Source organism: Silurus aristotelis, assembly GCF_946808225.1.
Source record: "Silurus aristotelis genome assembly, chromosome: 18".
NCBI classification, from domain to species: domain Eukaryota; kingdom Metazoa; phylum Chordata; class Actinopteri; order Siluriformes; family Siluridae; genus Silurus; species Silurus aristotelis.
In genome coordinates, this window is record NC_139591.1 from 9,757,492 (window position 1) to 9,770,361 (window position 12,870).

The 12,870-nt window shown below is 37.2% G+C and overlaps 1 protein-coding gene and 1 long non-coding RNA gene across 22 annotated transcripts in view; one reads left to right on the forward strand and one right to left on the reverse strand.

Moving 5' to 3' along the window:
* LOC310741423 overlaps nt 1–12,870 on the reverse strand; it is a 207,216-nt gene that overhangs the window by 155,987 nt on the left and 38,359 nt on the right. The window lies entirely within an intron of this gene.
* Nucleotides 1–12,870, forward strand: part of fryb (furry homolog b) — an 83,715-nt gene that overhangs the window by 45,685 nt on the left and 25,160 nt on the right. For 11 of the 21 annotated variants that reach the window (XM_083568967.1, XM_083568959.1, XM_083568978.1 and 8 more), the window contains exons 17-38: nt 465–572; nt 1,059–1,293; nt 2,436–2,609; nt 2,833–2,919; nt 3,166–3,425; nt 4,012–4,201; nt 4,970–5,097; nt 5,610–5,667; nt 5,770–5,861; nt 5,974–6,146; nt 6,390–6,550; nt 7,204–7,314; nt 7,721–7,875; nt 8,056–8,155; nt 8,405–8,576; nt 8,672–8,928; nt 9,262–9,408; nt 9,501–9,669; nt 9,788–9,878; nt 10,055–10,137; nt 10,894–11,044; nt 11,854–11,957. In XM_083568967.1, coding sequence (XP_083425093.1) covers nt 465–572; nt 1,059–1,293; nt 2,436–2,609; nt 2,833–2,919; nt 3,166–3,425; nt 4,012–4,201; nt 4,970–5,097; nt 5,610–5,667; nt 5,770–5,861; nt 5,974–6,146; nt 6,390–6,550; nt 7,204–7,314; nt 7,721–7,875; nt 8,056–8,155; nt 8,405–8,576; nt 8,672–8,928; nt 9,262–9,408; nt 9,501–9,669; nt 9,788–9,878; nt 10,055–10,137; nt 10,894–11,044; nt 11,854–11,957 — 3,206 coding nt within the window. The remainder of the gene's footprint in view (nt 1–464; nt 573–1,058; nt 1,294–2,435; nt 2,610–2,832; nt 2,920–3,165; nt 3,426–4,011; nt 4,202–4,969; nt 5,098–5,609; nt 5,668–5,769; nt 5,862–5,973; nt 6,147–6,389; nt 6,551–7,203; nt 7,315–7,720; nt 7,876–8,055; nt 8,156–8,404; nt 8,577–8,671; nt 8,929–9,261; nt 9,409–9,500; nt 9,670–9,787; nt 9,879–10,054; nt 10,138–10,893; nt 11,045–11,853; nt 11,958–12,870) is intronic. The other 10 variants (XM_083568968.1, XM_083568970.1, XM_083568979.1 and 7 more) reach the window with 1 other exon arrangement.

The following is a 12,870-nucleotide window of genomic DNA, read 5'->3' on the forward strand; positions in this document are numbered from 1 at the left end:
ATAATGATGACCTCTGTACACAGCTTCAGCTTGTCCTTTGTGAATAAATTACAAGATTTCAGTGGTCACAAAGTTTTTCAGCAGACTACAGTCATGTACTACAGTCTACACTGACTACAGTCAGTTCTCTCATTTTAGCCGGGATCAAGCTTCAGTTGAATTTAGCTTTTAAAAGTCAGAGTATCCCTGTGCTTGGCCTGGTATTTATCTGTGTGTAAATGTGTGGGAAACATGGAAACTCACAGCAAGGTGCTGTAGTCATCCTGTAATGAGTCATTTGTAAACTGCTCTCTCTCTCTCTCTTTCTCTCTCTCTCTCTCTCTCTCTATCTATCTATCTATCTATCTATCTATCTATCTATCTATCTATCTATCTATCTATCTATCTATCTATCTATCTATCTATCTATCTATCTATCTATCTATCTCTATCTTTATCTATCTCTATCTATCTCTCTCTCTCAGTGGTGAGAGGAAGCCAAAGATTGATCTGTTCAGAACATGTGTGGCAGCTATTCCTCGCATCCTCCCAGACGGCATGTCAAAACCTGAACTTATTGACCTGCTAGCTAGGTGAGTCAGCTTGGCCAATCAGTACTTTTGTCTCCAAAAAGGATTCTTATACACTTGCAGGAGCAAAGGAGTCTCAACATGGGGTAGGCACTGATGACGTTTAAAAAACAAAATAAATACAAAATAAAAACCAGAAAAACATAATGCATATCCCTTTGCACTAAAATTGCCATTAGTAAAGAATAAGATGTTTAGCCTTGACAAAGATAATGTTAATATGAGAAAGAAATAGGGGCAGACATACTAGAATCATAGAAAAAGAGACAGATGAGTAAACATCCAGCTTAGGGAAATGTTTTATAGAGAGTTACTGAAATGAAAAAGCTCATTAATGTGTTTAGAATGTAATAGACAGCTTGGTCTTTATTAACATGGATTTATTAATATTATCATCGATGTGCTTGTTGTTATTTCAATTCTGTAATGGTGTGAAGTTTTAATGTATTTTGGCCTATGTTTTTGTCATGTGTGTGTAATTTGGTTTAGGCTGACAGTCCACATGGACATTGAGCTTCGTCTAATTGCCCAGAACTGCCTCCAGAGTCTGTTGTTGGACTTTTCTGATTGGCGAGAAGATGTTCTGTTTGGTTATACAAACTTTCTCCTGCGGGAGGTGCAGGACACACAGCAGGGACTCCAGGACACTTCAGTAAAATTACTGCTGCAGCTGCTCGCCCAGTGGAGACTAGCACTGCAGGCTCCAGGCAAGCGCTCAGCAGAGGTAATTTTCTGATTTCTGATAACACATCAGATCACATGGCGCTAACTCAAAACAAAAAAGTTAATTTTTACACTGTAAATACATTACAATTACAAGGCCTTCTGAGCATATGTACCAAAGCAAGCATTTGTTTAAATACATTACTTTAAATGATATTAAAATTTATTTTACTGTCGTTACCTTACAGTATTTTTGGGAGCAATAGGTACCACTATATTAAATCTTCTCAGTATTACACAAGTTGATTTTTTTTTTCTTCCAGAAAAAAAATTAAACAAGAAAAAAATATATTTCTTAAAATTGGTTTCATGAATATGTCTTTTAAAATGTTATTATGTGATTATATTTTTTCTCTAATGTTTTTGTGTGTACTGGTTGAAAATGTTTGTCAAACTGTAAGCATAAGCAGTCCCCTCCCAAAGGCAATAACAAGGGCAGTTCTTTTTTATTTGCTATGCATGGAAGACTTTTGTGTTTGAGATTTGAAAAAGATAAACATAAGACAATAGACAATAGCAGAATTGCAGCATGATGACCAAAACGCTGTCCACTGGAGACAACAGCAGACCATTATGAGAAAAATAAGGACAATTTATCAGAGCTATTTCACAAGCATTGGGCATAGTTTATACAACAATGTGGAATGGAAGGTATCTCAATTCACTTCTCAAAAGACTTTAAAAGCAGAAAAAATATGCCAGTCCACAAGAGATGAGCCACAAAGGATCTGGAAAAAAAGATTAATCTTCACTAATATGATGGAAAGTATATGCATGTGATTCAAAACATACAAGCCCATCGATCAAGCACAGTAGAGGTAGTATCATAGTTTAGGCTTGCATTGCTACTTCTGGCTGCTAATTGTCTGCCAATTTACAGAGAAAAAACATGTCTAATTGGCAGGGACTTCATCATACATAAAGAAAATGACAGAAAAACATGCAGCCAATACAGCCACATTGAATTCAGTACTTTTTATGGGTAAAGTAAAGCTGAAATTCTGATTTTCTCATTAATATTTGATTTCAAACACAGAAGTATTCTGTGCATATAATAAAAAATAAAAATAGAATAATCTTCTCAAAAAAGTAAAGAATGTTCTGTGCATATGCATTTGTATAGTGATAAATATGTATATTCAGGCTGGTGGGAGCTCCAGGTTGCCAGTGGAACGTAATCCACACTCCACAGTGCTGCACGCTGTTGAGGGCTTGGCCCTGCTTCTGCTCTGTTCCTGCCAGACAAGTACACGCAAACTTGCCGTGACTGTGCTCAGAGAGATCCGCTTGCTCTTCACAGCCATTGGCCAGGCAGAGGTAACCTCAGCAGTATTTTGAATCTTTTTTTTCATTGTTGTTTGTTTTAAATTCTTGTGCAACAGTTTTATCAGTGATAGGTGGGTTATGGTTGGCAAAAATTACTGATTGTCACTGAACCACTGTATTGATCATTTTAAGCATTAAAGCATATACTCAAAACAAGAACATGCTAATCATCAAAAACACGAGTACTGGATATGTTTCCTCCATTTGCATTCAGGATGACGATAAGCCAATGATCGAGGTGATGGACCAACTCAGCCCCATAGTTCTGGACAGCTTTGTCCATGTGGCTGTATCTGATTCAGTAAGCACTCTAATTTCATGCTGATAGGTGTATAGGTGTGTTTAGTGTGTTCTGTTTTATATTCAGCCATACATGTATTACCTTGTTTAAGCACATATGTAATTTATTGGACAAATGGCTTTCTGGATAACTAAACTGTAGCAATGTCAAACTCTTTTGCATTTTGCCTCATTATTATGACTTGTTTGTATTATTATCCTAAAGAATAGTAAATGTCCTGCTCTTTATAACTTTGTGTACTTTCAGGCCACTCTACCACTGAGTCACCATGTGGACCTGCAGTGGCTGGTGGAGTGGAATGCACGTTTGGTTAACAGCCACTACGACGTTAAGAGTCCCTCTCATGTATGGATTTTCGCCCAGTCAGTAAAGGACCCCTGGGTTCTTTGTCTCTATAGTTTTCTTCGGCAGGAACACCTGCCAAAACATTGTCCCATGGCTCTGAGCTACGCCTGGCCATATGCCTTCACACGTCTGCAGCTGCTCATGCCCCTAGTGGACCCCAAGTGAGTTAGGAACAATCCAGTCGAAAGCCAATTCAATAAATGTAAAATGTCATACAGTTACACAAATTCATGTCCAATTAAAAATGTATAATAAAACCTTTTTAATGGTATAATTGATCAAAATTATACATATTTTATAGTTATTATAAAATTTCCAGAGGATTTCTCTCAATTCTAGGAACTTTTTTCACACTTTGTAAACTATAAATGAAACATTTGAATCAATTCATCAAATTAAAAATGCTTCCATTTAAAAAGCAAGTTCTGATCCCCATCTCATAGAAACAAGCTGTGGAATTTGTGTTGTTGTGAATCTGAACCTATTGACACAGTTGTATTTATAAGCAGAGAACCTTCCTTGTTTGTATTTGGTGGTGTGCATCTTTTTTTCCTTAAAATAAAAACACAATTCACAATTTCAATTGTTGTCTAGGTTTTTTGTAAACAGGGAAAAGTAAAAGGCAAATCCAGACTGATTCATCACATCTCCAATTTTTTTTTTTGTTAGAGAATTAGAGTTATCAGTAATGTGAGGAGTGAATTTAATTGAACTGACTAATGTTCCTATTCCCATGTGCCCCTGCAGTAGTCCAGTGTATGCCAAAAAGACAAGCACAGCCGGACCCACTGATAACTATGTGACCCTGTGGAGAAACTACTTAATCTTGTGTCTGGGCGTAGCCAAGCCGAGCATCATGAGCCCGGGTCACCTGAGGGCCTCCACCCCTGAGATTATGGCTACCACTCCTGATGGCAGCATCACGTATGATAACAAGGTACATGCCAAACATGGTATGTCTATTTCAAGGTTTTATCATGAGCTCTAGTGGAAGTTGCATTCCAGTGTGCACTGATAGTAAAGGCTTACACCCAGAAGAATTTTTTTTTCATAACTCCTTGTGGTGTAGGAATTGAAAGCATCCAAAGCATTACTGTCAGGCTGCAGACGCGGAAGCCGATATAATCCGATCATTGTCCTTTTATTTCAACAACCGTACAACACAAAAACACTCATAAGCCGTTGAAAATAACAAACAAAGACATCCGCTCGATACGCGTTGTCCGCTATGAGTTCGAATGTCCCAAGCATAATCCATAAAGCCTTCGGCAATGAGTAATCCAAGTCGGAAGTGGAATTCGCATATACAGCCGGCGGTCGAGCAGCCACGCGATTGTCCAGCTTGACAATATAACGACCGACAGCCTGTGACTCAAGAACGTGAGTTTATGTAGTCTGATCTTTCATGAGCCACAGCTGTCGGTAATCTTGGGAAGCAGCGTGACTGCTATCGAGGGGGGCGTGGCAGGGTGGATCTCTGACAGCTACAGACGGGGGCGTGGCAGGGTGAATCCCTGACAGCTACAGAGGGGGGCGTGGCAGGGTGAATCCCTGATAGCTACAGAGGGGGGCGTGGCAGGGTGAATCCCTGACAATTACAGTTCATTTGTTACCTTAAGTTATGTCTGAGTATACATCAATATATACATTAATGTTTAAGATACAAAGTTTTGCTATGGACAGTGTTTGTGTTTGTATGTATAAGCAGGTGATTGGAACCCCCTCAGTAGCCTGGCTCCTCAAGCAGTTGGTTCCCCTCATGCGACTTGAGAGCATTGAGATCACAGAGTCTCTAGTGCTAGGCTTTGGGCGGACGAACTCCCTCGTCTTCAGGTAACACAAACAACTTCTATGAGAGTCCAAAGAACATTAGCACATTAAACATACATGGTTGCATTAAATGTATGATATATGCATGACAATATCCTCAATATCTGTGAGCTAGAGTTGCCCATTACTAAACAGTTGCATTGAGGAGATTTTTGTGTAGGAACTCCTTGTAGAGATTGCATTCACTCATTGCATGCATGCCTGTTATTTACTCATAACACAGATGGCTGTCATACCACACCAGCCATCTGCCATTACTTTGAAGTGAATATAATGACAGAAATGTTTTATTTCTTATAATAAAATACATTTTTGGCTGTTATTTAATGTATAAAAGGCTTGAAAGTTTAAGGGTTGATTCTATATTATGATATAATTCGAAAACAAATAACAAATAATTTTTATGCAAAATGTATGTTTATTGAAGTATTACTGTGTAGTAAATTAATGATAATTTGTATGCTAATATATATATATATATACCTGCTTTGTGTACTGCTGCTGGGTATGCTTAGGGAGCTAGTGGAGGAGCTCCATCCTCTTATGAAAGAAGCATTAGAGAGAAGACCAGAGGTAAGTGGTTGCAATCTAATGTTTTAAAATGATATTTTTTTGCTGATTGGCAGCTGTTATGCAATATGTGTACATCATATCTTCCCTCATCTCCGTCTGTAGAATAAGAAGCGTCGGGAGCGAAGAGATCTACTGAGGCTGCAGCTGCTCCGTATTTTTGAGCTGCTGGCTGATTCAGGGGTCATCAGTGACAGGTGGGCTGCACATACACTCACTGAACTGACACCAGTTCTATGGTTTCTCTCTTCATAAAGTTTTGATTTAAAACTCCAGATCTAACTTCAAACAACACATTTGATTTTGCAGCACTAATGGTGCATTAGAAAGGGATTCTCTGGCTCTGGGTGCTCTTTTCCTGGAGTATGTGGATCTGACACGCATGCTCCTGGAGGCAGAGAACGATAAAGAATTGGAGATACTGAAGGATATCAGAGCTCATTTCAGCGGCATGGTGGCCAACCTAATACAATGTGTGCCAGGTATCTACAATAAACTCCTGTTTACCTGATTTATGTGTCCAGTGAGTCTATATTACTGAATTGGGATAGAGAGTATTTATTTTTCTTATTTTATTTATTTTTTATTAGAATTTGTCAAACTGCATCACTTATTTCTATTAAAAACTAATATACCTCAAAAAGTCTGAATGATTTATTGCCAAAAGAAGGTATTAGATTCCTTGGTATTATAATAATCTTCTATTTCTATCTCTCCCCATCTAGTGCACCACAGGCGATTTCTCTTTCCTCAGCAGAGTCTGCGCCATCATCTCTTCATTCTGTTCAGCCAATGGGCCGGTCCCTTCAGTGTCATGTTCACTCCTCTTGACCGCTACAGCGACCGCAATCACCAGATCACACGCTACCAATACTGTGCTTTAAAAGTAAAGCAGATTTTCAAAACCATAATACTGCTAATACTATAAATATGGTAGTTTAGGAGTGCAGTAGTCCTGTCATAATCATTTAATATAAAAAAAATACATGTGAGGAATTGTGATTTGCATTGCAGTGGCTCTGGCTACTTTCTTTATTAAATGTCATTTTTCTAACAATGAACTCTATCCATCCATCCAGGTAGAAAGCAAATCTTTTCCCGAAATAGCAAGCTACATGGCAAAAAATGGGTCATTGTTTTAATGACAATAAAATCTCTTACAAAAAAATAAATAAAATCCAAAACATTTAAAAAGTTCCTTAAAAAGGCATTAGTTTGCATCAGTGTATTAATTTGATACAACAACTGAGCAGTTGACAGTTACATGCCTTGCTCAAGGGCTCAGCAGTGGCAGTTTGGGTTGCTGGGATTTGAACTCACAATCTTCCAATTAGAAGGTTGTAAGTACTAGTATTGTACTAGTAAAATTATATTATTGTACCATAAATAAGCTAATATTATTTCCTTACACATGTTAAGGACATTGTATAAATCAAATTATTTATATGGCAGGTGAATGAGGGGAAAAACGTTGAATGTATTTGACAATGAAATGCCCCTAACCTGGTGATTGTGTGACTTTGTGTATTTTTCACGCAGGCTATGTCCGCCGTGTTATGTTGTGGGCCAGTCTTTGATAATGTGGGTCTGTCTACTGATGGCTATCTCTACAAGTGGCTAGACAACATCCTTGGGTGCCACGATCTGCGAGTAAGGCTGCATATTTTATCTTCTGTCTCTGAAGCAATCAAAAGAAATAATGGTCTATAAATAATTTAGATTGCATGCTTCATTTAGAAATTGCATGATTTAGATATCAATGACCTGTTTGACTCATGCCAACCCTGTATAATTCAATGTGTTACTAATAGTTAAAAAAAAAAAATCCTAAACAAAATCTTCAGAATTTAAAGAAAGTCTTCCTCATGTTGGAAAATGTATTTTAGCATTACAAATTAATGATTAGAAAATATTTTGATTATGGAAAAAGACTTGCTAAACACATCAAATAAGTCATTGTGAAATGAACAAAAGGGTAAAATAAGTAAAAAATAAATAAAATAAAAGGTGTCTGACTCATAAGTTTTTATTCTCACAACACTGTGTCATGCTGCAGGTTCATCGACTGGGCTGCGAAGTGGTCATTCTGCTGCTGGAACTGAACCCTGATCAGTCAAACCTGTTCAACTGGGCAGTGGATCGCTGCTTCACCGGCTCCTACCAACTGGCCTCAGGCTGTTTCAAGGCCATTGCCACAGTATGTGGGAGCAGGTAGGAACAAGGCCCCTTTTTCAGGATATTTATATTAATAATAGACAAGTCATATTATGTAGGAAGAGAGATGAGGACTCATGGTGTTTCATACATTGTTATTATACACTTTTGCCGTGATTTATTAGATTTGTTTGCAGTGCATTTTCAGACAGGAAATATTTCTTTTTCTTTTTTCAGAAACTATCCATGTGACCTTGTTACCCTGCTTAACCTGGTGCTTTTTAAGTCCTCTGACACCAGCAGAGAGATCTATGAGATCTCCATGCAGCTTATGCAGGTAGAGGAATAAAAAAGAAAAAGAAAAAGAAAAATCACATTAACACATTAATATAAAATATAATGTAGAACATAATATGCTGTATAACAATAACAATATTATTTGCAGTATATAATAAAATGCATGCTATTTTAATATTTAATGTTATTTGCAAATGAGTTTTTGTTAATATTGAATTTAATGAATATTTATTCCAAGTTTTTCTCATTTTTTCTTTTGCCCTTTTCCTTTTTGCTGTGTGTTGCGCAGGTTTTGGAGGCAAAGTTATCTGTGTACTCTTCAAGAATTGTGGGCCAAAAGTCAGGGAACATCTTGTATGGCACTCATGGTCCTTTGCCTCCCCTTTATAGTTTATCCTTGTCACAGCTCTCTAACCAGCTTGCCTGCATGTACCCAGAGCTCACTCTCCCTCTCTTCTCAGGTAGTATGTTTGTATGTTTGGTTTTTGTTCCACAGCAGTAGCTCAGTGTAAATAATGTGCACCAACTCACTGTCTTTTTCTTTACACATATACAGAGGTCAGCCAGAGGTTTCCCACCACTCATCCCAATGGTAGACAGATAATGCTCACCTATCTGTTGCCCTGGCTGAGCAACATTGAGCTGGTAGACACCGGTCTGCTGCCCCCAGCCTCTAGCCCTTGCACACCAGAGGAGGAGGGGCAAAAGCATGCAGACGGCATGGGTCTCTCACATCCACTCAGAGGCAGTGGCTGGGGATCACTGCAGGCCACCTTGCTCATTCTCAACAATCTTATGTACATGACTGCCAAGGTACAGCTCACATAATGCAATATAATTTGTGTAATGCTTATTAGCATTTACAGTTAGTATTGCCTTAAGGTTCCTTGTTTTCTTGTATTGGGTCAGTGGTGGTCTCTCCATTGTTTAAAAATTGTGAAAAATCATTGTTTCACTTTTAGAGGACAAAAAAATAACAACGGACAACAGGTCATTTTATGTAAAACAGGATGTAAGGGGAATATAACATCAGTAAATGTGTGTATATCATCAGTATTTAAAGTGTTACATTTTACAGTAAGTGTTGTCTACTTGCTTTTGTAGTACCCTTTAATTTATAAATCCATTTTGCTACATTCTATTAAGTATGGTGATGAGCTTCCTGGCCCAGAGATGGAAAATGCATGGAATGCTCTGGTGACCAATGAGAAATGGAGCAACAATCTGAGAATCACACTGCAGTTTCTTATTAGTTTGTGTGGAGTCAGCAGTGACACCACCCTCCTACCCTATGTAAGGACATACAAACATTCTTACTGTCTCTTATTGTCTATGATGTTTTTGAAATTTTCTCCAATTAACTTATGTTTTCTCTCTGTCTCTAGATTAAGAAAGTAGTAATCTATTTGTGCCGTAACAACACCATTCAGACTATGGAAGAGCTGCTGTTTGAATTACAGCAAACTGACCCTGTTAACCCTGTAGTGCTGCATTGTGATAACCCACCTTTCTACCGCTTTGCAGCCAGCAGTAAAATCTCAGCTGTGGCCTCAGGTGACCAGAAACAAGAAAATTAATTGCACTTAATATATTGCTCATTATGATCTTTTTTTTGTTAGTCTTTTTTTTTTATAGTTTTGTTAGTGTTTACTTTCTTATATGTATTATGCAGGCACAACATCCAGCAGCAACACTGTTGTAGCTGGGCAGGAAAACATCCCAGACACGGATGAAGCAAAGATTGCTCGAGAGAATGAGGAGAGGTAATTCGAAATTGAGCTAGATTAGATAAGATAATAGATAAAAAGATTGAGCTTCTGATACTAAAACAGGACATTTTACATTTTAGTATGTAAGTAGTTCCTTTAATTTTAAGCGCTTTGTGTTTTGAATGAGTGTCCAATGATGTTTGCATATCGTTTTTTGTGTCTTTCTGTAGGTTAAGTAAAGCTGTGCGGGCACATAACCGGCTAGAATCACGTTATAGTAACAGCTCCGGTGGCTCCTATGATGAAGAGAAAAGTAAGTACATTGCTGTCATTAATTTCTGACATTATCAATATATTTGTGATAATGTTTGGTAACAGTGGGGAGCCAAAGGCAACTGGATGCTACTGCAAGCTAGGTTGGGGATTGTCTTAAGTTGTTGTAAGATAGCAGACAAAGCACAAATAGGTAAAGCTGTACTTTAAGAAAGTCATTCCATGAAAACCAAAACCAGGAAAACATCTTAGTGCTGCATAAACATATATATCCTCAGAGATTTGTTAGCTCATGAATGAATAGAACATCAATTTGGTCACCTTTTAAGAATTTCAATGATGCTTTGGATATTACATTGTTAGCTTTCACAGAATTTTTTCTTAATGCAACATTCATAAATGATTTTTCAATTCAGAATGCTTTCAGGCCTATTTTATCCAAAACTGGTGTTTACATTTACCCCATAAAATGTTGTGTGTATGTATGAGTGTACAGCATACTGGGTGATTTTGTCTGCATATTGTACATAGCATGTCTGCTCAGAGAGACCAATCTGGAGATTAATGATATGTTGTTGATGGCCTACATCATGCATTGGAGTGCATAATTGCTTCTTTCCTTGCTTAAAATTGTCCTCGCAGTTTTTTTATCAAATATGAAGATATATTTGCCTATTGTTTTAAGACTTTTGGAATGTATAAAGATCAGTAAACACTGCTGTAATTTGTTTGGAAGAATATTTGACCAAAGCCATTAAATACTAACAAATAATTGCTGTGATGTGATCCTGTGTAGATGATCCTCTCCCCCCATATGCTGGCTGGCTACTCAGTGTGTTGGAGACTAACCGACCCCAGCCTTTGCCTATGCCAATTAATGGAGGTTGCTGGGCTCCGCTAGTGGACTACCTGCCTGAAACCATTACACCACGAGGGCCCCTCCACAGGTAACAAAGCTCTGCCTTTTACAGCATTTCATTACTAGTGCATTTGAATAGCAGGTTCAATTAAACATTTTGGATGGCACAATTATTACAATTGCAATTTATCTCACTCTCACAAATTAAGACAGCATAAAAGAATACAATTATAATTCATTTTGTGTTTAGGCCTAGTATGTGAACAGCAATGCTTTTTTTTTATTTTCCATTTAAAAGTTCAAACCATTTTAAAGCATGGGAAAGAGCGGAGTGCCTGCTATTCACTTTTCAGTACGAAGCTAACACTGTTATTTAGGCTGCTAAGATAACCATGATATTTTGCAGAAGGCTCTTGACAGTCAGTGTTTACTTTATTAAACTGGAGCAGTGCTGAAAACATTCAGTGCCTAGTGAGTGTGTGTTAGGGCAGGTTTTGTTAGGGAGAGTATCTACATAATAAATAAGAAAATGTGGTGACTGGCACCGGTCCTAAAGAAACACTTTAGCCCATGTTTGAGTTTATTTGAAATAATAAAATTAAAGTTTTTGTATAAGAGTTTAGATGTTTAAGGTTATTATCAGATTTAGATATAGGTATGGCAATTCATTTTAGCAATAGCAATGCTGTATTTCTTTCCACAAAGATTAAAATACTATTTTCTTAACAATTATTATGTGCCAATGCTACTTAAAAACTACATGAATATTTGTATTCATATATACATTTTATATATATATAAGTATTTGATTAGATTTGTTCTTTATGCAAAATCACAAATAGCAGATATAATTGTTAGACATGTGGATCTGACTGTAGCATTGATGTATGTTGGTAGGTGTAATATAGCAGTGATCTTCATGACAGAAATGGTGGTGGACCACAGTGTGCGAGAGGACTGGGCTCTGCATCTGCCCCTCCTGCTGCATGCCCTTTTCCTCGGTAATACTACTTTCTCTTGCACCTGCTGCATTTCTTTCATTCTTTTCTCTTCCCTGTTTTTCATTTCTGACTTGAACCTGGTAAAGTAGGGCTTATAACAGGATACACCTGGATACCAAATATGTAAGTGATTGTAATGAATAATGTTTGAGGTATTTATCCCATGGATGTGTGCGTATGTACTGAATGTTTTTGTACCTCCATCAATGCGATAAGTCACTTATGACATCTGATGTCTCCAAAAAAGGTCTTTCTGAAGCATTTGTTTACATACATACAGCTTGCAGTAAAAGCTGAATAACATGATACAGCCATGACAAAAATGTAAAAAATGTCTATGATAAAAACTGAGAGAACAAGAGGGGGGAGAGAGAAATGCCATCATTTATGTGCTTATCACTCTCAGACTCTTTATGTCATCATTACCTGCTGTCTCCTTTTTGTTCTCATTGTGTGACTTTATCACATAGATGAAAATGTTCTGTAAATATCTCTCATATAATTCACAAGCATTTAAGCTTTAATTTAATTTTATGTTTAGTTGTTCATTCCTTGTTGCCTTATTCAGGTCTCTTTCATTTAATTCATTTGTGAGAATCATACTTTTTTTTTTTCTTGACTCAGTATATTCTTTGCAAACACTGTGAATGCATTGTGTCTAATTATATAAAGAAGCTGCAGGCTTTACAGAATTGTTTGTACATTGTGTCTAATTATACAGAATCTGCAGAATTTTTGTACAAACACGTCTGTGTTGATCCAATTAAACCTTGAAGATTGCACTTAAAGTGTACACTCAAGTTTTCAATATGACTCAAACTACATTCAAAAGTCCATAAAAATGAACAAATATATTAAAGTATGCAATCCTGTTGCATCAGTGAACATGTCAATTTTTTTTTTTTTTTTTTTG